This window comes from Salmo salar, chromosome 23 (assembly GCF_965601325.2).
Source record: "Salmo salar chromosome 23, fSalSal1, whole genome shotgun sequence".
Taxonomy (NCBI): Eukaryota; Metazoa; Chordata; class Actinopteri; order Salmoniformes; family Salmonidae; genus Salmo; species Salmo salar.
Window position 1 is genome coordinate 893421 of NC_138313.1, and position 26672 is coordinate 920092.

At 41.5% G+C, this 26672-nt stretch overlaps 1 protein-coding gene and 1 pseudogene across 1 annotated transcript; both read left to right on the top strand.

Moving 5' to 3' along the window:
- The first annotated feature begins 1870 nt into the window (after positions 1-1870).
- On the top strand, positions 1871-11652 carry LOC123729805 (PIH1 domain-containing protein 1-like; annotated as a pseudogene).
- A 12315-nt stretch (positions 11653-23967) lies between these two features.
- Positions 23968-26029, top strand: LOC106591992 (troponin T, slow skeletal muscle-like). Its single transcript, XM_082968310.1, has 3 exons — positions 23968-24024; positions 24204-24320; positions 24549-26029. Exons 1-3 carry the CDS (start codon positions 23968-23970, stop codon positions 24666-24668), a joined length of 294 nt encoding a protein of 97 aa, XP_082824436.1. The 3' UTR covers positions 24669-26029.
- The last annotated feature ends 643 nt before the right edge of the window (positions 26030-26672 follow it).

Sequence of the window (26672 nt, forward strand, 5' to 3'; positions counted from 1 at the left end):
CTGGTAAGGATAGAGGGAAGGATGGAGCCAAATACAGGCAAATCCTTGATGGGGACTTGCTTCATAGTGCAAACAACCTTTGACTGGGGCCAACACACAATACTCCATAATGTCAAAGTAGAATAATGTTTTTACAAATGAATAAAAAATGGAAAGCTGAAATATATTGAGTCAATAAGTATTCAACACTTTTGTTAAGGCAAGCCTAAATAAGTTCAGTAGTAAAACTGTCCTTAACAAGTCACATAATAAATTGCATGGACTCACTGTGCAATAATAGTGTTTAACATTCTTTTTTTAATGACTATCTTATCTCTGTTCAACACACACAGAATTATATGTAAGAATCCAAATTTTAACTTTTAAAACAGTTACAGAGTTTAATGGAGGTGATATGGGAAAACTGAGGATGGATCAACAACATTGTAGTTAGTCCACAATACTAACCTAAATGACAGTGAAAAGAAGGACGCCTTTACAGAATAAAAATATTCCAAAACATGCATCCTGTTTGCAATAATGCACTAATGGGAAACTGGAAAAAATGTGGCAAAGAAATGTACTTATATCCTGAATGCAAAGCGTTATGTTGGGGCAAATCCAACAAAACATGTCACTAAGTACCACTCTTCATATTTTCAAGCATGGTGGTGGCTGCATGGTGGTGGCTGCATCATGTTATGGGTATGCTTGTCATTGGCAAGGAATAGGGAGTTTTTATGGCTAAAAATAAAAGGAATAGAGCTAAGGACGGGCAAAATCCTAGAGGAAAACCTGGTTGTCTGCATTCCAACAGACACTGGGAGAGAAATCATGTTTCAGCAGGGCAATAACCTAAAACACAAGGCCAAATACACACTGGAGTTCCTTACCAAGATTTACATTTACATTTTAGAAGACGCTCTTATCCAGAGCGATTTGCAGTAGTGAATGCATACATTTCATATATATATATTTTTCCGTACTGGTCCCCCGTGGGAATCGAACCCACAACCCTGGCGTTGCAAACACCATGCTCTACCAACTGAGCCACACACAACTGAGCCACACAGATGATATTGAATGTTCCTGAGTGGCCTAGTTACAGTTTTGAATTAAATCGGCTTGGAAACCTATAGCAAGACTTGAAAATGGCTGCCTGCAATGATCAACAACCAACTTGACAGAGCTTGAAGAATAATGTGCAAATATTGTACAATCCAGGTGTGCAAAGCTCTTAGAGACTCACCCAGAAAGACTCAAAGCTGTAATCGCTGCCAAAGGTGATTGTAACATGTACTGACTTGGGGAGTTGACTACTTATGTAATAAAGATATATATATATATTTGTTTGTGTACATCGATGACAAAAAAATGACAGTTAAATCCATTTTAATCCCACCTTGTAACACAACAAAATGTGGAAAAGGGCAAGGGGTGTGAATACTTTCTGAAGGCACTTACCTGTTTGAGCTGTTAGACAAATTCGATTTGGTTTCTCAAGGGGAGACTGTGCTGTTTTTCCCCCTACCTTTGTCCATTCAGATAGGACAAGTCAAGCCTGATACAGAAGCAATATTTTTTGGTTGTGTATATTTGGTAAATCGACTTGTATATTTCATATGATATGGAGCTCTTACCATTGGATCACCAAGACCTGTAAATAATATCTACACTCTGAGCACTTCTACATGCCTTGCCTTGTGCTGATTTCCTGCCCTTATTACTGACTGCTACAAGGTCCCTATTTTACAATTACGTCATCAAAATAATGAAAAGGGTTGTCTGGTAGCCTCAATAAATAAAGATTTTCAGTCATTGCATGTATAGATAATTTTGTGACTTCAAAAAACTTTTGACTTGACTTGCTCATAGAATGCATGACTTGGACATGACTCGAGACTCGACCCGTTCTACTTGGGACTCAACTTGAGACTCGGACCTTGTGATTTGACTTGCTTGTGACTCAAGTAATAGTGACTTGGGCACACCTCTGGTTGTGTCCTGTCCCCACAGACTCCCAAGGCTGCACAGCCTACGACGTGGTCATCAGTGAAGAGTTCTTCGAGAAATGCCAGGTGTGTGTGTGTGTGTGTATCTCCTGTCTGTGTGTTTGTAGAAGGATCCTCTATTCCAGAAGTTTCTGATCGCTGTGTCATTAGAGGGGCCGGAGAACAAATACAACCTGGAGCTCAGCCGAGGTGTGTGTGCCTGTATCTTTAGTGTGTGTGTGTGTAAGCTTGAATATGGATTTTATTAAAACATTTTTGTGTGTGTGTGAACATTAATCAGGCATGTGTTCTGTGTGTTCTGCTCCAGATGAGGTAATATTCCTCTGTTTCTCTCCTTACTTCATGTGTATTCCTCTCCTTCCCTCCCAGACTGGAAGGTTCTGAAGAACAGGACGTTTCTGTTCTCTGTGAACGAACAGAATATTCACACCAAGAGCAAACCGTTGATTCAGGAAATTGACCCTAAGTATGTTTTTGTTTGCTCTTTCTTTCTCACTCTTTCTTGTACTCTCACTCACACACACACCACACAAAACTCACTTCTGTTATCAATACTTCACCACTAGAGCATGGTGTAGAGTTAACTACAGTCTGTATGTGGAAGAGTTCAATCTTCTCTCTCGCCTACCCCCCCCCCCCCCCCTTCAATCTCTCTTTCGCTCTCTCTCTCCACAGGGATACTCACACACCTCCAGAACCAGCCAAACGGTAGGTCTGTCTGAGTTGCCCACTGTGGATTTGATTGTCACATTCCAAACTGGAACATATTAATTTTCTCCTTCTTTCTCACTCTTGCTCTAACCCACCTCTCTCTTCCTCTCCATCTCATCTTGTCTCCTCTCTTATCTCCATCCATCTCCAGGCCAGAGTTCTGTCTGCTAGTGGAACCCCCTATAGGTGATCCAGAGATTCTGATAGCAGAGATACAGCTGCCTAGAGTGGTGAGACACAAGCCCAGTCCTAAACACATCCCTCTCCCGCTATACTCTGTGTTTAAAAACCTCTTAAGGATCAGGCCTTTCTTTTCAATTTCTGCCTAAAATGACATACCCAAATCTAACTGCCTGTAGCTCAGGACCTGAAGCAAGGATATGCATATTATTGATACCATTTGAAAGGAAACACTTTGAAGTTTGTGGAAATGTGAAATGAATGAAGGAGAACATAACACAATAGATCTGGTAAAAGATAATACAAAGAAAATAATATGTTTTCTATTTCATTTTTGTTGCACCAACTTTTACGTGAAAAAGAAAAGCCCCACATTCAGCTAAGAAGCTGGAGGTAATTTAGATGGTGTCCCAAGTGGGCAACTGTGTATGTGCAACGTTTCAGACTGATAACTTCAAGAATGAGCAAGCTACATGACATTTAGTATGAAGTCCCCCAAAGCCAATTCTTCCTTTCAGTTCTCTGCTGCCAATGACTGGAATGAACTGCAAAAATCTCTGAAGCTGGAGACTCTTACCTCCCTTACTAGTTTTCAGCACCAGCTGTCAGAGCAGCTCACAGATCACTGCACCTGTACATAGCTCATCTGTAAATAGCCCATCCAATCTACCTCATTCCCATACTGTATTTATTTATTTTGCTTCTTTGCACCCCAGTATCTCTACTTGCACATTTATCTTCTGCACATCCTACCATTCCAGTGTTTAATTGCTATATTGTATTTACTTCGCCACCATGGCCTATTTGTTGCCTTTACCTCTCTTATCCTACCTCATTTGCACATGCTGTATGTAGATTTTTCTACTGTATTTGTCACGACTTCTACCGAAGTCGATGCCTCTCCTTGTTTGGGCGGTGCTCAGCGGTCGACGTCACCAGTCTTCTAGCCATCATTGATCAATTTTTCATATTCTATTGGTTTTGTATTGGTTTTGTCTACACACCTGGTTCCAATCCCATTCATTACATGTTGTGTATTTAACCCTCTGTTTCCCCTCATGTCCTTGTCAGAGATTGTTTGTTCGTATTGCTCGTGTATTATGGATTGGTGCGCGACGGGTTCTTGTACCCACTTTTATTTATTATGTACTTTGGTTTTGGAGTTTTGTTAAACGTTATTAAACTACTCCATTTATACCAAGTTCGATTCTCCTGTGCCTATCTTTACTGCAACCTAAACACACGACATTACAGAATCTCTGACCCAATTATGGAGTCAGCAGGAGAGGGTACCCCGGCCATGGAGGTGGAGGAGCACGTCCAGGAGCATACGGAGAGGCTTTACCATCTGGGCGCTTCCATGGATCGCGTTGTCCAGAATATGGACCGCTGGGAGAGACAGGGAGTTCTTCCAGCGCATCCACCAGCACAACCGGGGTCTATCCTGAGCGCCCCTTTCCCGCCTGAACCCAGTGGGATCCGTCTCTCCATGCCACAGGGATACGACGGAGGTGCTGCCAACTGCCAGGGTTTCCTCCTCCAATTAAACCTTTATCTGGCCATGTCCACCCAGCGCCATCGGACCATGAGAAGAGTTTCGCCCTCGTCTCGTGGCTCACCGGGAAAGCCCTGGAGTGGGCCAGCGCTGTGTATGGAGAGAAAGATGCGGTGTTGGACCATTTTGAGGAGTTCACCCACCATTTCCGGGCAGTCTTCAACCAGCCACCCGAGGGCAGATTGGCGGGTGAGCGCCTCTACCATCTGAGGCAGGAGATGAGGAGAGCCCAGGAGTTTGCCCTGGAGTTTAGGACCCTGGCTGCCGGCGCGGGATGGAACAACAGGGCCCTGATCGACCATTACCGCAGCAGTCTGCGCGAGGACGTCGTGTACCCACTTTTATTTATTATATACTTTGGTTTTGGAGTTTTGTTAAACGTTCTTAAACTACTCCATTTATACCAAGTTCGATTCTCCTGCGCCTGACTTCCCTGCCACCTACACACACGACATTACAGTATTATTGATTGTATGTTTGTTTATTCCATGTGTAACTCTGTGTTGTTGTATGTGTCGAACTGCTTTGCTTTATCTTGGCCAGGTCGCAGTTGCAAATGAGAACTTGTTCTCAACTAGCCTACCTTGTTAAATAAAGGTAAAATAAAATGAAAAGTCACCCAGGTGCCCCTCACGATTTGCCCAAATGTACCCAAGTGGCCTCCAAGTGGCCGAATTGGTAAATAGATACATTTTCAAGAACATAACTATAGAAAACGTACAAAAATGCTATGTTAATAAAAAATACAAGTTTACACACTCCCAGGAATGTCATACATGATGGATCATTAGCTTCCCTACATAAAATGTACTAACAGGAGACGTGACAAGAATGCTGATCCAATGTCTCCAAACACAGAAGTGAAATATTTAAGATAAGGGTCAAGTTAGCAGCCAACACTGATCTAATGTCATAAGTGAACACACCACAAACCACACACAAAGTAAAAAAAACTAAAAAACATTTACACACAATTTACAATTACAGTATTTAGAGCACCTTGAGTCCTCTACACAAGATTGTGCTGCTGGTCCCAAGTCTCTTTCTGCTGTAAAGCACTTACCATCCTCTACCTCTTTGCTGGCTGGGTGTTCACACCTCTAAATGGCCGGGCGGGGTTTGGTGTGGAGCCAGAGAGAGCCACATTCAGACTAAGTGGGGGATGGAGGACTTGAATGTGGTCTCTTTGAAGTCCGAGTCTTTACCACTATTGAAGATAAAAAATAAAATACAAATCAGTAAGAACTCAAGTTTATCACATATTTTATTGAACATTTATTTTGGCAATACATCAAATTAACAACACATCTATAAACATATATTATTTTGAGTATGGTGAACACTGTGGTGAAGTGTGTATCAATATTCAAAAATTAAATAAAATGAACCTTTATTTTATTAGCCAAGTCAGTACAAATTCTTATTTACAATGACGGCCTACCCCGGACGATGCTGGGCCGATTGTGCGCTGCCCTATGGGACTCCCAATCACGACCGGATGTGATGCAGCCTGGATTCGAAACCAGGTACTGCAGTGTGTTAGACCACTGCGCCACCCAGGAGCCCAATGTGTATTGTATGTTGACTTTGACATGATATGGCTTTCGAGTACCTTGTTTACTATTCATGCACATATTTCATTCGGGATTTTATATATATATATATATATATATATATATATAAATATAATATAATATAAAAAACGTTTTCACTAACCAGTCAAAGGTCACGTCCTCTCCTTTAGCTGTTGAATCTAAACTATATTCACTAACTTAGTCCGTGACACTTTCCTGGTAGATTTCTGCTATAATATCGTCCAAAATCTGTATACCTGGACTTTGATTGAGCTTTTCCAGTATTAGTAGCTATATTGTAAGTTGTTTTGAAACACATACCCTTGTAAAGCACTGGCTATCTAGCTAGTTATGTTTCAAAACGATAGATGGTCATTGGACCAAGATACAGTCAGTCACGGGTGTCGTAGGGTGTAGACCAAAACACAGCGGGAAAATGTATACTCATCTTCTTTTTATTGAGGACAAAGAAGGAAAACCAAAACAAACGCGTATACAAAAACACAACGACGATTAACAGTCCTGTAAGGCATGAAGCTATACACGGAAACAATCTCCCACAAAATCCCTTGACAAACATACTCCTAATTATAGGACCTTCAATCAGAGGCTACGATAGACAGCTGCCTCCAATTGAAGGCCCCAATCCCCATTACCAAAACATAGAAATACAAACACCTAGACAGAACATAGAAATAAACTAACATAGAACGATAACCCAAAAACCCCGGAATACATAAATCAAATACCCCTCTACATAAACAACCACCCCGAACCATATAAACCAAATACCCCCTCTACATGAACACATACAGAATAACACCCTGAACCACATAAAACGAATACCCCCTGCCACGTCCTGACCAAACTATAAGAACAAATAACCCCTTTTACTGGTCAGGACGTGACACAGTCAATCAAGTGATGTCATGTCTTCCTGGCTAAAATTGGCTTGCCATAGGATATACTGAATGCAGAATGATATAGCAAAGGCTGGTTACTTTTAGTTAAGAGCGTCTGAGGTATAAATACAAACCTAATTTGACTGGTTGAAACAAAGTTTTGCGTTCGATTTTCACAGATGTCTTTCTTTGCAAGTTCAACGAGTGGAAATTCAAAATCAATCGTGCAAACTACATGGATATTTTTAGGAAATTAAAAAGGATTTTATCAAACAAAACTATACTAAATTTTATCTCTGGGACCCTTAGGATGACAAATCAGAGCAAGATTACAGAACGTAAAGTACATTATTTACCTTCAGATGTGAATGTATCAAACCTGTCGCCGTGATAAGTGTTTTGTGTTGTGCTAGCTCCTCAAACAATAGCATGGTATTTTGTTCGCTGTAATAGCTACTGTAAATTGGACAATGCAGTTAGATTAACATTATTCGCAGAGTACGACCCTGCCTCACACAGGAAGCGGCGCAGGTCCTAATCCAGGCACTTGTCATCTCCCGTCTGGATTACTGCAACTCGCTGTTGGCTGGGCTCCCTGCCTGTGCCATTAAACACCTACAACTCATCCAGAACGCCGCAGCCCGTCTGGCGTTCAACCTTCCCAAGTTCTTTCACGTCACCCCGCTCCTCCGCTCTCTCCACTGGCTTCCAGTTGAAGCTCGCATCCGCTACAAGACCATGGTGATTGCCTACGGAGCTGTGAAGGGAACGGCACCTCCATACCTTCAGACTCTGATCAGGCCCTACACCCAAACAAGGGCACTGCGTTCATCCACCACTGGCCTGCTGGCCCCCCTACCTCTGAGGAAGCACAGTTCCCGCTCAGCCCAGTCAAAACTGTTCGCTGCTCTGGCACCCCAATGGTGGAACAAGCTCCCTCACGACGCCAGGACAGCGGAGTCAATCACCACCTTCCGGAGACACCTGAAACCCCACCTCTTTAAGGAATACCTAGGATAGGATAAAGTAATCCTTCTACCCCCCCCCCCCCCCCCTTCAAAGATTTAGATGCACTATTGTAAAGTGGTTGTTCCACTGGATATCATAAGGTGAATGCACCAATTTGTAAGTCGCTCTGGATAAGAGCGTCTGCTAAATGACTTAAATATAAATGTAATTAACAAGAGTGTAAGCTTTCTGCCCATATAAGACACTTATATGTACCGGGAAATTGGTTGTTGTTTACAGCAACGTTCTAGTCACATTATGCATATTGAGCAACAGCTGTCCCGTAGACGGGACACCGATCCAGAACAAGAGACACAAGCCCAGTCCTAAACACATCCCTCTCCCCCATACTCTGTGTTTAATCTCTTCCCCTATAGCAGGGGTATCAGTCATTTTGCTCCAGGGGAAGCATTCGGAGGGCCGCACAAAAAATCTGTTGTATTTCCTCACCGTCAAAATTTGTAAAAAATAGTCCTCTATCCATCGTTTGGGGGAATTTTCGATTCTCCCAGACTATCTAGTGATTATTAGCGAGCTGGACACAGTCAAGAAACCATATGAATGTAGGTCCATTATTTAGTCATTTTAAAGTATATTGCGTTTTTATTTTTATTTAACTCAAACCACCCTGGGGCCGGATTATTCCCCCTCTCAAGCCATATCATATCATTATAATTTATAGTTTCGACACCCCTTCCCTATAGACTATGTCCTGAACCCATCCTTCACCACCTATGCTCAAACTGTTTCCTTACCCTATATCTATATACTTTGTTGTGAACCCATTCATAATTCCATATACTCAATGTGTTAAACTGCTTACTCACTCCCTCCCTATACTCTATGCCAGTATTCTTCTTAGCTGGTCCTGGGGACCCACAAGATGTGCTGGGGTTTGTTCCAGCCCAGCACCAACACACCTTTTAAAATTATTTATCCAATCAACATAAGTGGCAGTGATTTAATAGGGCCCAGAGTTTTTTTCTGGTCAACTTTGGATGCGTGTTACAATATTAATACGTAAATCAGCAACATTTTCTTGTCCTCTCTCCTTCACTCCCTCCCTCCTCCTCTTTCCAGGCCTCCTCTTTCTCCCTTGTTCTGGACCTTGGGGAGGACAGGCTGGTCCTGAATGCCCGGCCCTCCCTTTCATCTGGACTGTTTCATTCCCTTCATTGACCAGGAGGGCAGCGTAACACAGTAGAACACCAACACACAGGTACACACACACACACACACACACACACACACACACACACACACACACACACACACACACACACACACACACACACACACACACACACACACACACACACACACACACACACACATTCTTAAACACAGTACAGCTATTCACTGACACATGATGTCTGATATTTTTTCTCCTCTCTCGCTCTATCTCCCTCCCCTTTCTCTCTCCACAAATTCTCACGGTGACAATGCAAGTGGTGTGGTGTCTTCATGGAGAAAAAGAATGTCAGATATTGATATCTATTTGTTGTATATGAAAATAAAACTGTTATTATCACGGTCTGTGAGTGCTAAAGTTCAAATCACTTCAGTTCATCTTTGATAAATAAAGAGTTATCACACTAAACATTAGCCATGCATTCTCATTATCACACCAGCCATATTTAGCCATAACAATCAGTTAATCAACATGTATCCCAACAATACCCCATTCAACTCTCTTTAATATGGGTTTTAGTTGTTTTACTACGTTTCCCGGAGTCCCTCTATCAACGGAAGACTCTATTTGTGGAAAGAGAGGGAAGAAAATACTCATCCCACCTATTGCTGGGCATTTCTGGCTCTGGTATGCTCCTCTCATCCCTCTTTTGTCTCCCCTTTCTCTCTCTCTCCCCTTTCGCTCTCTGTGTGTCTGTGTCTCTCTCTCTCTACACCTGCCCCTCTTGTTCAGTGAGGTCATTCACTCATTCTCTTAATCCCAGGAGGTGGTTGTCTTTCTCTCCCAAAGTTCTCTCCTAATCCGCCCATGGCCCTCTGCCCTACACATACGCACACTGCCCATCACCACCCCTCCCCTGTATAAAACTCCCATTGTCTCTCACTACAATAGTCATTCTCCAGGGCTCCTCTGTCTGTTGGTCTGTGTATCTGTCTGTCACACCATTGAAACCTCACCTTGCTCTCGGTAAGTCTTTCTACAACTCTCCCCCTGTACATCCAGGTTCTGACCTTTCACATCTTGATGCTGCTCTGTTTTCGTCATCTAGGCTCAGTTTCTCAGACAGAGATTGTTAAACCTAGTAAGCTGTGTCCGGAAAACTGGTGTCTTATGTATATTTTTGTTAGGAATCTCTTATCTGTCTGTCTGTGGGATCAGTTCTTGTACCTGTTTGATCAAACTTATACTCTGTCAGTGTTTTTAGTTGGTGCATATATTTATTGCATGTACTAATCAATGTAGGCCTGGTCATGTATGGTGTTTTGAGTATATTGTCTCCTGTGGATGATTATGGATTGTACTTTAATATCAGCGGCTGGGATAAGTCCAGGGCATTAATTGACCTTTTAACACTTGTAGCCATCCCTAATGTCCATTCAGCTAGTCCGTCATACTGTGCCAACTGTCTCTTCTTCCTCCCTCCTCTTCCTCATTCCCACCGGGTTAGATAGATTGATATACATTCCAACAGACCGTTAGCTAGGAGCAGTGATCCCCGCTCTCCCTCCCTCCTAGGACTATTAATACGGTCCTCGCCCCTTTAGCAGTGATAATGGCCGGTGTGACTCACCCTAATCTCCCACCGTCTCCCCACCCTGCCTACCATCCTCTCCCACAGTGTCCTTGACTAAAATGAACTCATCAGAATTCCACCGTTAATGCTCCCTCCGCTGATGTCCCGGAGTAACTTTACACTTCCCTCAAATCCCGGTTGTCTGTCTTGCCGGACTGCTTAGCCAACCAACTGCCATTTAGTTCCAAATGGTGGGCTTCCGCTGCCTCACCTGTTAGGCCTATTGCTAGGCCGGCATTCTTAACCCTCCCTCCCTCAGCTTGAGTTCACACCCTTTTTCCATATCCATGCTGGCTTCTCCTGGGTCGGTCATTGGAGCACGCAATGGAAAATGTTTTTAAATGTTTTGCAACAGAAAACCAAAATGATGTTTCTTATTGGACAATTCCAGGTTGTCTCTCCCCGTTTGTCTGTTTTTTTTTTACCTTGGTGCCTAATGAACATGACCCTGTTCCTAGTTAGAGTGGAATTATCTTGGGTATAGACCTAGATCTAGCATAAGTCAGGTCTTAAACACTGGTGGATTTCATATGTAGGCCGGTAAAATCAGGGAGTCCTGATCTAGCATTGATAATTGTCTTAAAATGAGTGTGGTAATGGTTAGGGAGACGGAAGCAGATCCAGGACGAGCTTTTAGGAGCACATCATATAACTAACCTAATACATTGAAAAACATTCTACTGAAGAAAAAATGTCAGTCAACTCATGACAATGTAGTACCACAAACAAACACGAGAAGTCAAACAGAACACAGTGGAGCTTTGAAAGCAAGGAAACAACAGGACCAACTCTATCAGCACTGGAACTCCACCAATGTTGTCACCCACCATGTGTCCCTTCATCCATCTGTCAGTGCGTCTCATTGTCCCTTCTGTTGGCTAGGTAATCACACTGAGTAACTCATTACCCGTGACACCTGTTGGAAAGGGGGATGGCCAACATTGTCTCAGGCTCAAAACCAAGTGAGGGAGAGGCGTGGCAACAGCTATGTGCACTATAAAAATTTCCTGGGCAATGCTATGCTATAAAGTTTCAGCTGACACCACTGTGGAGAGACGTCACTGGGAAAAGAGAAGAGGGGTTAATAAACAGACGAGGAAGAGAATAGGGGTTGATAGACACAATAAATAATAGGGGTTGATAGACAAAATGAGAAAGAAGTACTGGTGAAAGAAGGACCAGAATTCAATCTAATCAACTCTTGTGTGCTGAAACCAACCCCAGGCCACAAGTTTCAAGTTTTTTAAAGCCCTTATATTCAATGACAAAATGTATTGCTGAGGACCAGACCTATAGGTTTTGATTATACAAACCCAAGTATAACCAACCATGACTATCACAGTACATTTTGCAGAGTTAAATCAACACTTAGCCTCTTGCATCTAGACGTTCCGCAAGCGGAACGCCTCGCCAAATATCCAATGGAAGTACGTGGCGCGAAATACAAATACCTAAAAAATTCTATAATTTCAATTTTTCAACCATAGGACTATTTTACACCATTTGAAAGATAAGACTCTCGTTAATCCAACCACATTGTCCGATTTCAAAAAGGCTTTACAGCGAAAGCAAAACATTAGATTATGTTAGGAGAGTACACAGCCAAAAATAATCACACAGCCATTTTCAAAGCAAACATATATGTCACAAAAACCCAAAACACAGCTAACTGCAGTACTAACCTTTGATGATCTTAATCAGATGACACTCCTAGGACATTATGTTATACAATACATGCATGTTGTGTTCAATCAAGTTCATATCTATATAAAAAAAAGCTTTTTACATTAGCATGTGATGTTCAGAACTAGCATTCCCACCCAAAACTTCCGGTGAATTTATTAAATTACTCATCATAAACGTTGACAAAATACATAACAATTATTTTAAGAATTATAGATACAGAACTCCTTTATGCAATCGCTGTGTCAGATTTTAAAATAGCTTTTCGGCGAAAGCACATTTTGCAATATTCTAAGTACATAGCCCAGGCATCACGGGCTAGCTATTTAGACACCCGGCAAGTTTAGCACTCACCATAATCATATTTACTATTATAAAAGTTTGATTACCTTTTGTTGTCTTCGTCAGAATGCACTCCCAGGACTGCTACTTCAATAACAAATGTTGGTTTGGTCCAAAATAATCCATCGTTATATCCGAATAGCGGCGTTTTGTTCGTGCGTTCCAGACACTATCCGAAATGGTAAAGAAGGGTCGCGTGCATGGCGCAATTCGTGACAAAAAAATTCTAAATATTCCATTACCGTACTTCGAAGCATGTCAACCGCTGTTTAAAATCAATTTTTACGCCATTTTTCTCGTAGAAAAGCGATAATATTCCGACAGGGAATCTCCTTTTCGGCAAACAGAGGAAAAAATCACAAAGGCGGGGGCGGTCGGGTCACGCGCATAAGCCCAGAGTCCCTTGATCGGCCACTTGAGAAAGGCGATAATGTGTTTCAGCCTGGGGCTGGGATGACGACATTCAGGTTTTTCCCGGGCTCTGAGCGCCTATGGAAGACGTGGGAAGTGTCACGTTAGAGCAGAGATCCTTAGTAAAAGATAGAGATGGAAAAGAAGTTCAAGAAATGGTCAGACAGGCCACTTCCTGTAAAGGAATCTCTCAGGTTTTGACCTGCCATTTGAGTTCTGTTATACTCACAGACACCATTCAAACAGTTTTAGAAACTTTAGGGTGTTTTCTATCCATATGTAATAAGTATATGCATATTCTAGTTACTGGGTAGGAGTGGTAACCAGATTAAATCGGGTATGTTTTTTATCCAGCCGTGTCAATACTGCCCCCTAGCCCTAACAGGTTATACAATACATGCATGTTGTGTTCAATCAAGTTCATATCTATATAAAAAAAAGCTTTTTACATTAGCATGTGATGTTCAGAACTAGCATTCCCACCCAAAACTTCCGGTGAATTTATTAAATTACTCATCATAAACGTTGACAAAATACATAACAATTATTTTAAGAATTATAGAAACAGAACTCCTTTATGCAATCGCTGTGTCAGATTTTAAAATAGCTTTTCGGCGAAAGCACATTTTGCAATTTTCTGAGTACATAGCTCAGCCATCACAGGCTAGCTATTCAGACACCCGCCAACTTCAGGGCTCACTAAACTCAGAATTACTATTAGAAAAATTGTATTACCTTTGCTGTTCTTCGTCAGAATGCACTCCCAGGACTGATACTTCCACAACAAATGTTGTTTTTGTTCCAAATAATCCATAGTTATGTCCAAATATCCCCATTTTGTTTGTGCGTTCAGGTCACTATCCAAAGGGTGACGCGCGAGCGCATTTCCAGACAAAAAAAATAAAAATGTTCGATTACCGTACTTAGAAGCATGTCAAACGCTGTTTAAAATACATTTTATGCTATTTTTCTCGTAAAATAGCGATAATATTCCAACCGGACAATGCTGTATTCATTCAAAAAGGAAGAGAAAAAATGGCGAGGTCTCGTGACAGCGTATCTCCAATCTCTCTGTCACCAGGCAGTCCACTGACAGACTGTGCTCCTGTTATCTGCCCAGAGACAGGAGATGCCTCAATCCGGTTTCTGAAGGCTTTAGAGAGACAATGGAAGCCTTAGAAAGTGTCACGTAACAGCTCAGATACTGTAGTTTTGATAGAAAAGCAACAGAAGGACTACAAATTCGCAGAAAGGCCACTTCCTGCTTGGAATCTTCTCAGGTTTTTGCCTGCAATATGAGTTCTGTTATACTCACAGACACCATTCAAACAGTTTTAGAAACTTTAGAGTGTTTCTATCCAAATCTACTAATAATATGCATATTCTCGTTTCTGGGCAAGAGTAGTAACCAGTTTAAATCGGGTACGTTTTTTATCAGTGAAAATACTGCCCCCATCCCAGACAGGTTAGAGTACATTTTAACACTACCTCAAATGACATATGGGCCCACTCTACAGAGTGTAAAAGGTACTCTGATTATAGTGTTACAATTTGCATGTTAATTACACACTTGGTAGTGTAACACTGCATTACACTTGCCAGTATTACTCAAATGTGGGGTAATTAACACTCAGTGTTAAATCTAGAGCTAGTGTTAAATTCTTGTTGAAACCTTTCTATTTAAAGGCCTATGGCTTTCACCAAATTAGTACCTAGGTGAATATTTTACAAATTAAACTTTTTGACTTTACATTACATATATTATAAGGCCTTACTTTGATGGCCTAAATCATATTATGCTGGCTGGTAAAGTAATGTGTAATTCCTATTTGGAATCCAGACAAAGTTAGGATATCCTACAGTTGGAATTTTTATTAACCTGCATTCGGAATGACTGTCAGGGTTAGGAAGCTTGATTTTTCTTTTTAAAAGACTACGTAAACCATTTAAACCAGAACAATCATTTCAGTAACAAGTGCAATAAATCCTACTAACTGACTGGATTCATTTAGAAAAATATGTTATTTATATTTGTCCAGCATAAGATTATTCAATGTACATGCAAAAACACAGATATTAAAAACAATCCTAAAAAAGCGACCTGCAGTAGAGCATGCTGGGAAATATGATAATGATGGTGGTGGTTTTGATGGGACTGTTTTAATTTTGGCTATCAACACCAACGCAGGAGATTATTTTGCACCACTGAGTGTTAATTTCACTCTTATAGAGTGAATCAATGCTAGAAATGTTACACTGAAAAATGAACACTAGCCAATTTGCTGTGTACCATCAAGTTTACTCTACTTCACAGCAAAGTCATCTATTGGTCTATTGTTCAAGATGACAAATAGGAATGGGAAATAGAGGAGAGAAATAAAGAAGGGGAACTGAAGAAGTGCTAGAAACTGTATCCTCATTGTGTTTAGGGCCGTAACATTCTCACCTGTTCACGCTGTCAATCTCTGCTTGTCAGCAAGGAAGATGTCAGCACCCTGGGACAATTTATAGCAGAAATCCCCATGGTCCAACACACACAATCCACTTGTGTGTGTCTTTCTCTATGTTGTGTGAACACCCATTATTTTCTTATATATAGATTTTTATTGGAAATATGAAGGCATACAATTTACAATTTGTTGTATAACTACAAACATATCATTTTCTAATTGGAACAAGACCCCCCCCCCCCCCCCCCCCCCCCCCCAACAAAGTGAAAACAAACAAAAGGAGCCCCCTTCCCCTGTCGGCCAAAATTCTTACTCCTGACCAACAGAGTGTAATTGTTTAAAAAAAGGAAAGTAAAGGTCGCCATCTAAGGAAAAAGTTATCAGTACATGCTCTGTGTATTCCATTTTTTCTAAATTGAGAAAAGACATTAGGTCTTTCAACCAGGCTGATGCAGTGGATGGTTTGGAGGACATCAAGTGAAGTAAGATCTGTCGGTGGGCTACAGTATGCTACAACATCTGCTTTAGTTTTGGTGAGACTGCAGCACAGATGGAACTCCAAATGTAGCTATCAAAGGACAAGGCAACAGGTCAAGACCAATAACTTTAGAGAGGGTAGCAAAAAAGGATGACCAATACTCATGACACACTCATGACCAAACAAATGAGTGTGATACAACATACAAACAGTTGAAGTCGGAAATGTACATACACCTTAGCCAAATACATTTAAACTCAGTTTTTCACAATTCCTGATTTATATCAGCTTTTATTTCTTTCATCACATTCCCAGTGGGTCAGAAGTTTACATACGCTCAATTTGTATTTCGTAGCATTGCCTTTAAATTGTTTAACTTGGGTCAAACGTTTCGGGTAGCCTTCCACAAGCTTCCCACAATAAGTTGGGTGAATTTTGGCCCATTCCTACTGACAGAGCTGGTGTAACTGAGTCAGGTTTGTAGGCCTCCTTGCTTGCACACACTTTTTCAGTTCTGCCCACAAATTTTCTATAGGATTGAGGTCAGGGCTTTGTAATGGCTATTCCAATACCTTGTTTTAGTTGTCCTTAAGCCATTTTGCCACAACTTTGGAAGTATGCTTGGGGTCATTGTCCATTTGGAAGACCCATTTGCGACCAAGCTTTAACTTCCTGACTGATGTCTTGAGATGTTGCTTCAATATATCCACATAATTTTCCTACCTCATGATGCCATCTATTTTGTGAAGTGCACCAGTCCCTCCTGCAGCAAAGCACCCCTACAACATGATGCTGCCACCCCCGTGCTTCACGGTTGGGATGGTGTTCTTCGGCTTGCAAGCGTCCCCCTTTTTCCTCCAAACATAGCGATGTTCATTATGGCCGAACAGTTCTATTTTTGTCTCATCAAACCAGAGGACATTTCTCCAAAAAGTACGATCGTTGTCCCCATGTGCAGTTGCAAACTGTAGTCTGTTTTTTTTATGGCAATTTTGGAGCAGTGGTTTCTTCGTTGCTGAGCGGCCTTTCAGGTTATGTCGATATATGACTCGTTTTACTGTGGATATAGATACTTTTGTACCTGTTTCCTCCAGCATCTTCACATGGTCCTTTGCTGTTGTTCTGGGATTGATTTGCACTTTTCGCACCGAAGTACGTTCATCTCTAGGAGACAGAACGCATCTCCTTCCTGAGCGGTATGACGGCTGCGTGATCCCGTGGTGTTTATACTTGCGTACTATTGTTTGTACAGATGAACATCGTACCTTCAAGCGTTTGGAAATTGCTCCCAAGGATGAACCAGACTTGTGGAGGGCTACAATTTTATTTCTGAGGTCTTAGCTGATTTCTTTTGATTTTCTCATGATGTCAAGCAAAGAGGCACTGAGTTTGAAGGTAGACCTTGAAATACATCCACAGGTACACCTCCAATTGACTCAAATGATGTCAATTAGCCTATCAGAAGCTTCTAAAGCCATGGCATCATTTTCTGGACTTTTCCAAGTTGTTTAAAGGCACAATCAACTTAGTTTATTTCAACTTCTGACCCAGTGGAATTGTGACACAGTGAATTATAATTGAAATAATCTGTCAGTAAACAATTGTTGAAAAAATTACTTGTGTCATGCACAAAGTAGATGTCCTAACCGACTTGCCAAAACTATAGTTTGTTAACAAGAAATTTGTGGAGTGGTTGAAAAATTAGTTTTAATGACTCCAACTTAAGTGTATGTAAATGTATGACTTCAACTGTATGTGTGATCAGCGGGAGAAATTGAGCATCCTTCACGCATCATTTGTGTATTGGGAAAATATTTTGCTTTGATGTAGTGAATTCTGTGGAAGACTTTGAACTGAATTAAACCTAACCGAGCACAGGGGAAAAATCATTAAGCCATCATATTGACTTAAAAAAACAAACAATCACCTATTTGATTTTTGTATCGTGGTAGTGTGTGATAGTTGCTAGATAATCAGTCAGATTTATATATGACATTTATATTGTCTCTCCTTTTGGTCTATTTTTAGTGCAGCCATGTCTGATGTAGAGGAGGAATACAAGTGAGTATGGAAATAATATACATATGTGTGATGGCCACTTTAAATTTGGAATTTATTGCCAACTGAATTGGTAACTGAATTTCTCTCTGTCTCACACACACACACTTTTGCTTCCCCCCTCTCTCTGCTAGGGGGGAGCAGGCGGAAGGTGAGTGGGTTGCTATGCTGAGGTGTTAGTGTTGTCATTGTTGGACCATACTTGGCCTTGCATGTGGAAGTCTATGACCCTGTTATTATTAGCCTATTCTCTCAGCTCCTATAGCTTTCAGCACACTGCTGACAAATGGTTTTTAAAGCCCCAATCCTCTGCCCTCTACAGTGAGGGAAAAAAGTATTTGATCCCCTGCTGATTTTGTACGTTTGCAAACTGACAAAGATATGATCAGTCTATAATTTTAATGGTAGGTTTATTTGAACAGTGAGAGACAGAATAACAACAAAAAATCCAGAAAAACGAATGTCAAAAATATTATAAATTGATTTGCATTTTAATGAGGGAAATAAGTATTTGACCCCTCTGCAAAACATGACTTAGTACTTGGTGGCAAAACCCTTGTTGGCAATCAAAGAGGTCAGACGTTTCTTGTAGTTGGCCACCAGGTTTGCACACATTTCAGGAGGGATTTTGTCCCACTCCTCTTTGCAGATCTTCTCCAAGTCATTAAGGTTTCGAGGCTGACGTTTGGCAACTCGAACCTTCAGCTCCCTCCACATATGTTCTATGGGATTAAGGTCTGGAGACTGGCTAGGCCACTCCAGGACCTTAATGTGCTTCTTCTTGAGCCACTCCTTTGTTGGCTTGGCCGTGTGTTTTGGGTCATTGTCATGCTGGGCAACTCGAACATTCAGCTCCCTCCACATATTTTCTATGGGATTAAGGTCTGGAGACTGGCTAGGCCACTCCAGGACCTTAACCTCTTGGGGCTAGGTGGGACGCTAGCGTGCCACCCGTGGTGCACTCCATCAACAGCAGGTGCATTTCAAGAGCGGCAAATTTGAATCCAAATAAATGTCAAAATTCAAATTTTTCAAAAATACAACTATTTTACACCATTTGAAAGATAAACATCTCCTTAATCTAACCACGTTTTACGATTTCAAAAAGGTTTTACGGCGAAAGCATAAATTTAGAGTATGTTAGGACAGTACATTTACAAGAGTTGTGTGTAATGTTTTGTCAAGTCAAAGACAGGGTCACCAAAACCATAAAACCAGCTAAAATGATGCACTAACCTTTTACAATCTCCATCAGATGACACTCCTAGGACATTATGTTAGACAATGCATGCATTTTTAGTTCTATCAAGTTGATATTTATATCCAAAAACAGCGTTTTACTATGGCATTGATGTTGAGGAAATCGTTTCCCTCCAATAACCGGCAGTCAAGTCAGCGTCACAAATTAAATAATTAAAATTAGAAAACATTGGTAAAATATTATATTGTCATTTAAAGAATTATAGATTTACATCTCTTGAACTCAATCAACTTGCCAGATTTAAAAATAACCTTACTGGGAAATCACACTTTGCAATAATCTGAGCACTGCGCCCAGAAAAATACGCGTTGCGATACAGACTAGACGTCATGTTGGGGAGATCTAAAATCGAAAATACTATGTAAATAATCCATTACCTTTGATTCTCTTCATCAGATGTCACTTCCAGGTATCACAGGTCCATAACGAATGTAGTTTTGTTCAAAAAAGCTCATCATTTATGTCCAAAAATCTCCGTCTCGTTAGCACATGATGTAAGCCAGCCGGACTTCTCGTCATGAACGAGGGGAAAAAATATATTTCCGTTCGTTCAAACATGTCAAACGTTGTATAGCATAAATCATTAGGGCCTTTTTTAACCAGAACATGAATAATATTCAAGGTGGACGAATGCATACTCTTTTATAACGTATTGGAACGAGGGTACCCAACATGAACTCGCGCGCCAGGTGTCTAATGGGACATCATCGTTCCATGGCTCTTGTTCGGTCAGATCTCCCTCCAGAAGACTCAAAACACTTTGTAAAGGCTGGTGACATCTAGTGGAAGCAATAGGAAGTGCCAAAATATTCCTAAGCCCCTGTGTTTTTCAATGGGATAGGTTTAAAGTCAATACAACACATCAGGTATCCACTTCCTGTCAGAAAATGTCTCAGGGTTTTGCCTGCCAAATGAGTTCTGTTATACTCACAGACACCATTCAAACAGTTTTAAAAACTTTAGAGTGTTTTCTATCCATATATAATAAGTATATGCATATTCTAGTTACTGGGTAGGATTAGTAACCAGATTAAATCGGGTACATTTTTTTTATCCAGACGTGCAAATGCTGCCCCCTAGACCCAACAGGTTAATGTGCTTCTTCTTGAGCCACTCTATGTTAGCTTGGCCGTGTGTTTTGGGTCATTGTCATGCTATCATCCACGACCCATTTTCAATGTCCTGGCTGAGGGAAGGAGGTTCTCACCCAATATTTGATGGTACATGACCCCATCCATCATCCCTTTGATGCGGTGAAGTTGTCCTGTCCCCTTAGCAGAAAAACACCCCCAAAGCATAATGTTTCCACCTCCATGTTTGCTGGCGGGGATGGTGTTCTTGGGGTCATAGGCAGCATTCCTCCTCCTCCTCCAAACACGGCGAGTTGAGTTGATGCCAAAGAGCTCCATTTTGGTCTCAGCTGACCACAACACTTTCACCCAGTTGTCCTCTAAATGATTCAGATGTTCATTGGCAAACTTCAGACGGGCATGTATATGTGCTTTCTTGAGCAGGGGACCTTGCGGGCGCTGCAGGATTTCAGTCCTTCACGGCGTAGTATGTTACCAATTGTTTTCTTGGTGACTATGGTCCCAGCTGCCTTGAGGTCATTGACAAGATCCTCCCGTGTAGTTCTGGGCTGATTCCTCACCATTCTCATGATCATTGCAACTCCACGAGGTGAGATCTTGCATGGAGCCCCAGGCCGAGGGAGATTGACAGTTATTTTGTGTTTCTTCCCTTTGCAAATAATCGCACCAACTGTTGTCACCTTCTCACCAAGCTGCTTGGCGATGGTCTTGTGGCCCATTCCAGCCTTGTGTAGGTCTAAAATCTTGTCCCTGACATCCTTGGAGAGCTCTTTGGTCTTGGCCATGGTGGAGAGTTTGGAATCTGATTGAGTGATTGCTTCTGTGGACAGGTGTCTTTTATACAGGTAACAAACTGAGATTAGGAGCACTCCCTTTAAGAGTGTACTCCTAATCTCAGCTCGTTACCTGTATAATAGACACCTGGGAGCCAGAAATCCTTTTGATTGAGAGGGGGTCAAATACTTATTTCCCTCATTAAAATGCAAATCAATTTATAACATTTTTGACATTCGTTTTTCTGGATTTTTTTGTTGTTATTCTGTCTCTCACTGTTCAAATAAACCTACCATTAAAATTATAGACTGATCATTTCTTTGTCAGTGGGCAAACGTACAAAATCAGCAGGGGATCAAATACTTTTTTCCCTCACTATATTAGCCACACACTCTCCATCTCACTTTTCACTCTCTATCTCCCTCCATTCCTTTAATCTTCTATCTCTTTAATCATCATTCTAATGTCTCTCTCCATCCACTTGTCTCATATTTGTGTATTTTTCTTCTCCACACTTGTCTTAGTTTTTTCCCTGTCTACCACACTGCCCTGGTTTCGTCAGTGCCCCATGTCCCTTATCTTGTCCTCTGAACTGCTCTCTGACTTTTTCTCTCTCCATTTGCCCCCCCCCCCCTCTCTCTCTTTCTCGCTCTCTCCAGAGGAGGCTGAGGAGGAGCAGGAGGCGAAGCCAGAGGAGGAGCCAGAAGAAAAATCGCAGGAGGAGGATGGAGGAGGTGAGACTAGTTGTCTCAAATGACACCCAGTATGTACAATAACACTGCACTACTTTTGGCTGTGTCTCAAATGACAACCTATATCCCCCACAACACAACACTACTTTAGACTGTCTGTGTCCCAAATTACACCCTATATCCCCTACAACACTCTACTACTTTAACTTAACAATGGCTGTCTCAAATTACACCCTTTATCCTGTATAACACTACATCACTTTAGACTGGAACCATGTGCCTTTCTCCATGTGACTATGGCTAAAGGTAGTGCATTAATGCTATTTGGGTTCTTAATTGGATTTATTCCAACATTTTTTATTTTCTTGTTGTTTTTATATAAACTCAGCATAAAAATAAACATCCCTTTTTCAGGACCCTGTCTTTCAAAGATAATTCTTAAAATCCAAATAACTTCACAGATCTTCATTGTAAAGGGTTTAAACACTGTTTCCCATGCTTGTTCAATGAACCATAAACAATTAATGAACATGCTTTTGTGGAATGGTCGTTAAGACATTAACAGCTTACAGATGGTAGGCAATTAAGGTAACAGTTATGAAAACTTAGGACACTAAAGAGGTGTGAAAAACCCAGCAGCTTTGCAGTTCTTGACACACTCAAATCTGTGCGCCTAGCACCTACTACCATACCCCATTCAAAGGCACTTCAATATTTTGTCTTACCCATTCACCCTCTGAATGGCACACATACACAATCCACGTCTCAATTGTCTCAAGGCTTAAAAATCCTTATTTAACCTGTATCCTCCCCTTTATCTACACTGCTTGAAGTGGATTTAACAAGTGACATCAATAAGAGATCATAGCTTTCACCTGTATTCAACTGGTCAGTCTATGTCTCGGAAAGAGCAGGGGTTCCTAATGTTTTGTACACTTAGTGTATATCCTCTTATGTAGAACATTTGCAATTACTTCTTGCATGTACATGTGTGAACATGTGTTTTCATAATTATGAAAGCTTGTACAGTACAATTCTTAGAAAACTACATTTCCCTCTAGTAGCTGTTGGGGTCACACAGTTGTAGTCAATGATGTGGCCTGGCCCTCTGTGCATGATGGGAAATGTGAGTTTTCCTAAGCTTGTCGGCACTACTGCATTAAAATTACTCTCTCTTCAATCGTTCCATATCTGTCTTCTTGCACCTCCCTCCTTCCCTGTTTTTCCTATTTGCACTTGTCTTTAACTCCTTTCTTCTTTTTCTTCTTCAATCTTTTATCCCATCTCTATCTTTCTCTCACCATTCCTCTCTCTCTCTCTCTCTCTCTCTCTCTCTCATTATCTACTGTATATCTCTCTCTTTTTTTTCTCTCTCTCTCTCTCTACTGTATATCGCTCTCTCTTTTTTTCTCTCTCTCTCTCTCTCTCTCTCTGCCTTCGGCACATCAGAGCAGGAAGCTCAGGAGGAGGAAGGTGAGAGTGATTGTGGGAGTGATTCTAACACAGCTGAGGCAAACATAGATGTTTTATTGATTTAAAAATAATGGCCTCATCCACAAAGCTGTACTGTAGCTGCACACACTGACACTTCATTGATGATGATGGTGATGATGATGATGATAGTGCATGTTGTTGCTCCTGTTGTACTCTGGAGGTCAAATACTAACGTCAGATCTGTAGGCATAACTCAAATATTTTTTGGTACACCCTCTTGATATCAATTTATGATTCACGCAAAACATATTGTCTTGTCTTTTTGTCCTGTTTTTGAGAATTGTGTCCTCTATTTTCTTCAGGATGGTCTTTAGAATGAGAACAAGAATATATGTTTCTGTGCTTTCATGTGTTAATACCTCTCTCTCTCTCTCTATACAGAGGAGAAACTCCCATTACCCAAGTATGTTCACTTTTGTGTGTGGCAATTTTGCTTTGTGTGCATGTATGACAAATAAGTCAAAACATTTATTTCTCTGTTCATCCTCTATTTCACTTATTTTCTCTCATCCCTTCTCCTCTCTCTCTCTCTCTCTCTCTAAGGCCCATGGTGCCCCAGCTAGCCCCTCCCAAGATTCCAGAGGGGGATAGGGTGGACTTTGATGTGAGTGATGCCATCTCATATCAAGGAATTGGCCCACTATCTGATTGGCCGTTCCCCTTCCATTTCAAATTCACTACTGAACATTAATATAGATGCTTGTAGCTACGCTTTACACCACATCTCTGAATAATAATCTATTTAATCTCAATCCTCTCTCTTTCCCTCTCTCATTCTCTCAGGACATCCACAGGAAAAGGATGGAGAAGGACCTCCTGGAGTTGCAGAGTCTGATTGATGTCCACTTTGACCAGAGGAAGAAGGAGGAGGAGGAGCTCATTGGGCTGAAGGACAGAATTGTGAGTCAACTCCCTGTTTACTTCATGTTGAAGTGTTGAAATAAAACAGAGGAAGTATAACCTTAACTACCTGAACTTGTCCAATAACAATGTTTTGTTTTTATGCTTCGTCCCAACAGAACACGACCCTGGTCAAGGAGCGCACAAGTTCATGATCAAAAACGTTGATATGAAAAAGTCCAAAGTCCTTTCCTTTCCTCTCATCCTTTCCCTCTCTCATTCCCACAGGAGAAGCGTCGGTTTGAGAGGGCAGAGGTGCAGCGAGTTCGAGCGGAGAAGGAGCGGGACCGGCAGAACAGGATTGCGGTAGTCCAAAACACACGTTGTGATACACCAGGATTGTGGTAGGGTCAACTTCACAACCCTGTGGTGGTAGAGACAAATAGACACCACTGTGGTACCCCAGGATCGCGGTAGGCCTGAATATACACCTGTCACAACTGTCGGAAGGATTGGACCAAGGCGCAGCATGTAAAGTGCTCATCTCAGCCTCCAGTATTTATGCTGCAGTAGTTTATGTGTCGGGGGGCTAGGGTCAGTCTGTTACATCTGGAGTATTTCTCTTGTCTTATCCGGTGTCCTGTGTGTATTTAAATATGCTCTCTCTAATTCTCTCTTTCTCTCTTTCTGTCTTTCTCTCGGAGGACCTGAGCCCTAGGACCATGCCTCAGGACTACCTGGTATGATGACTCCTTGCTGTCCCCAGTCCACCTGGCCGTGCTGCTGCTCCAGTTTCAACTGTTCTGCCTGCGGCTATGGAACCCTGACCTGTTCACCGGACGTGCTTGTTGCACCCTCGACAACTACTATGATTATTATTATTTGACCATGCTGGTCATTTATGAACATTTTAACATTTTAACATTTTGACCATGTTCTGTTATAATATCCACCCTGCACAGCCAGAAGAGGACTGGCCACCCCTCATAGCCTGGTTCCTCTCTAGGTTTCTTCCTAGGTTTTTGGCCTTTCTAGGGAGTTTTTCCTAGGGAGTTTTTCCTAGCCACCGTGCTTCTTTCACATGCTTTGCTTGCTGTTTGGGGTTTTAGGCTGGGTTTCTGTACAGCACTTTGAGAATATCAGCTGATGTACGAAGGGCTATATAAAAATAAATTTGATTTGATTTGATCTTCTTTTATTAACGTGAACACTTAACCAAAAAATAAACAATATGACAAAACAGTTCCGTAAGGTGCACAGACTATACGGGAAACAACCACCCACAACCCACAGGAAAAAACAGGCTGCCTAAGTATGGCTTCCAATCAGAGACAACGAAAGACACCTGCCTCTGATTGGAAACCATACTCGGCCACACATAGAAAAAGAACATAGAAAATGAAAACTAGAACAAATCCCCATGAAACAAACCAACCCCAAAACACGCCAAAAACAACACCCCCTGCCATGCCCTGACCATACTACAATGACAAATGACCCCTTTTACTGGTCAGGATGTGACAACACCCCTCTTGTACCTCAGGATTGTGGTGTGGCCGGGTACACACCTGTGGTACCCCTGGTTTTAAGCAACAGATAGACTTGTGTCGTGTTAAGAATGTATTTTTCCTTTCTAACTTTATCATTCTCTCATGCTCAGGAAGAACGGCAGAGAAAGGAAGATGAGGAGGCTAAAAAGAAGAACGATGACGAGGCCAAGAAGAAGAAGGTTCTTTCCAACATGGGGGCCAACTTTGGGGGCTTCCTGCAAAAGGTACTTATGTCCACTGTCATTCGCTTGTTAGCTTTAGGAACAGATTTTTGGATTCATACAGTAAATGTGTTTTATGAAGATAAATATCTATTTCGTTGGTCAACTTACAGTTGCGGGCCAAATGTTCTGTCATACTGTTTTAATAACCTCTCTGGGCTAGGCGGGACGAAATCGTCCCACCTACGCAACAGCCAGTGTAATCCCGCGCGATTTTCAAATACCTTAGAAATGTTATTACTTCAATTTCTCAAACATATGACTATTTTACACCATTTTAAAGACAAGACTCTCGTTAATCTAACCACACTGTCCGATTTCAAAAAGGCTTTACAACGAAAGCAAAACATTAGATTATGTCAGCAGAGCACCCAGCCAGAAATAATCAGACACCCATTTTTCAAGCTAGCATATAATGTCACAAAAACCCAGAAGACCCTAAATGCAGCACTAACCTTTGATGCTCTTCATCAGATGACACACCTAGGATATTATGTTATACAATACATGCATGTTTTGTTCAATCAAGTTCATATTTATATCAAAAACCATCTTTTTACATTAGCATGTGACGTTCAGAACTAGCATACCCCCCGCAAACCTCCGGTGAATTTACTAAATTACTCACGATAAACGTTCAC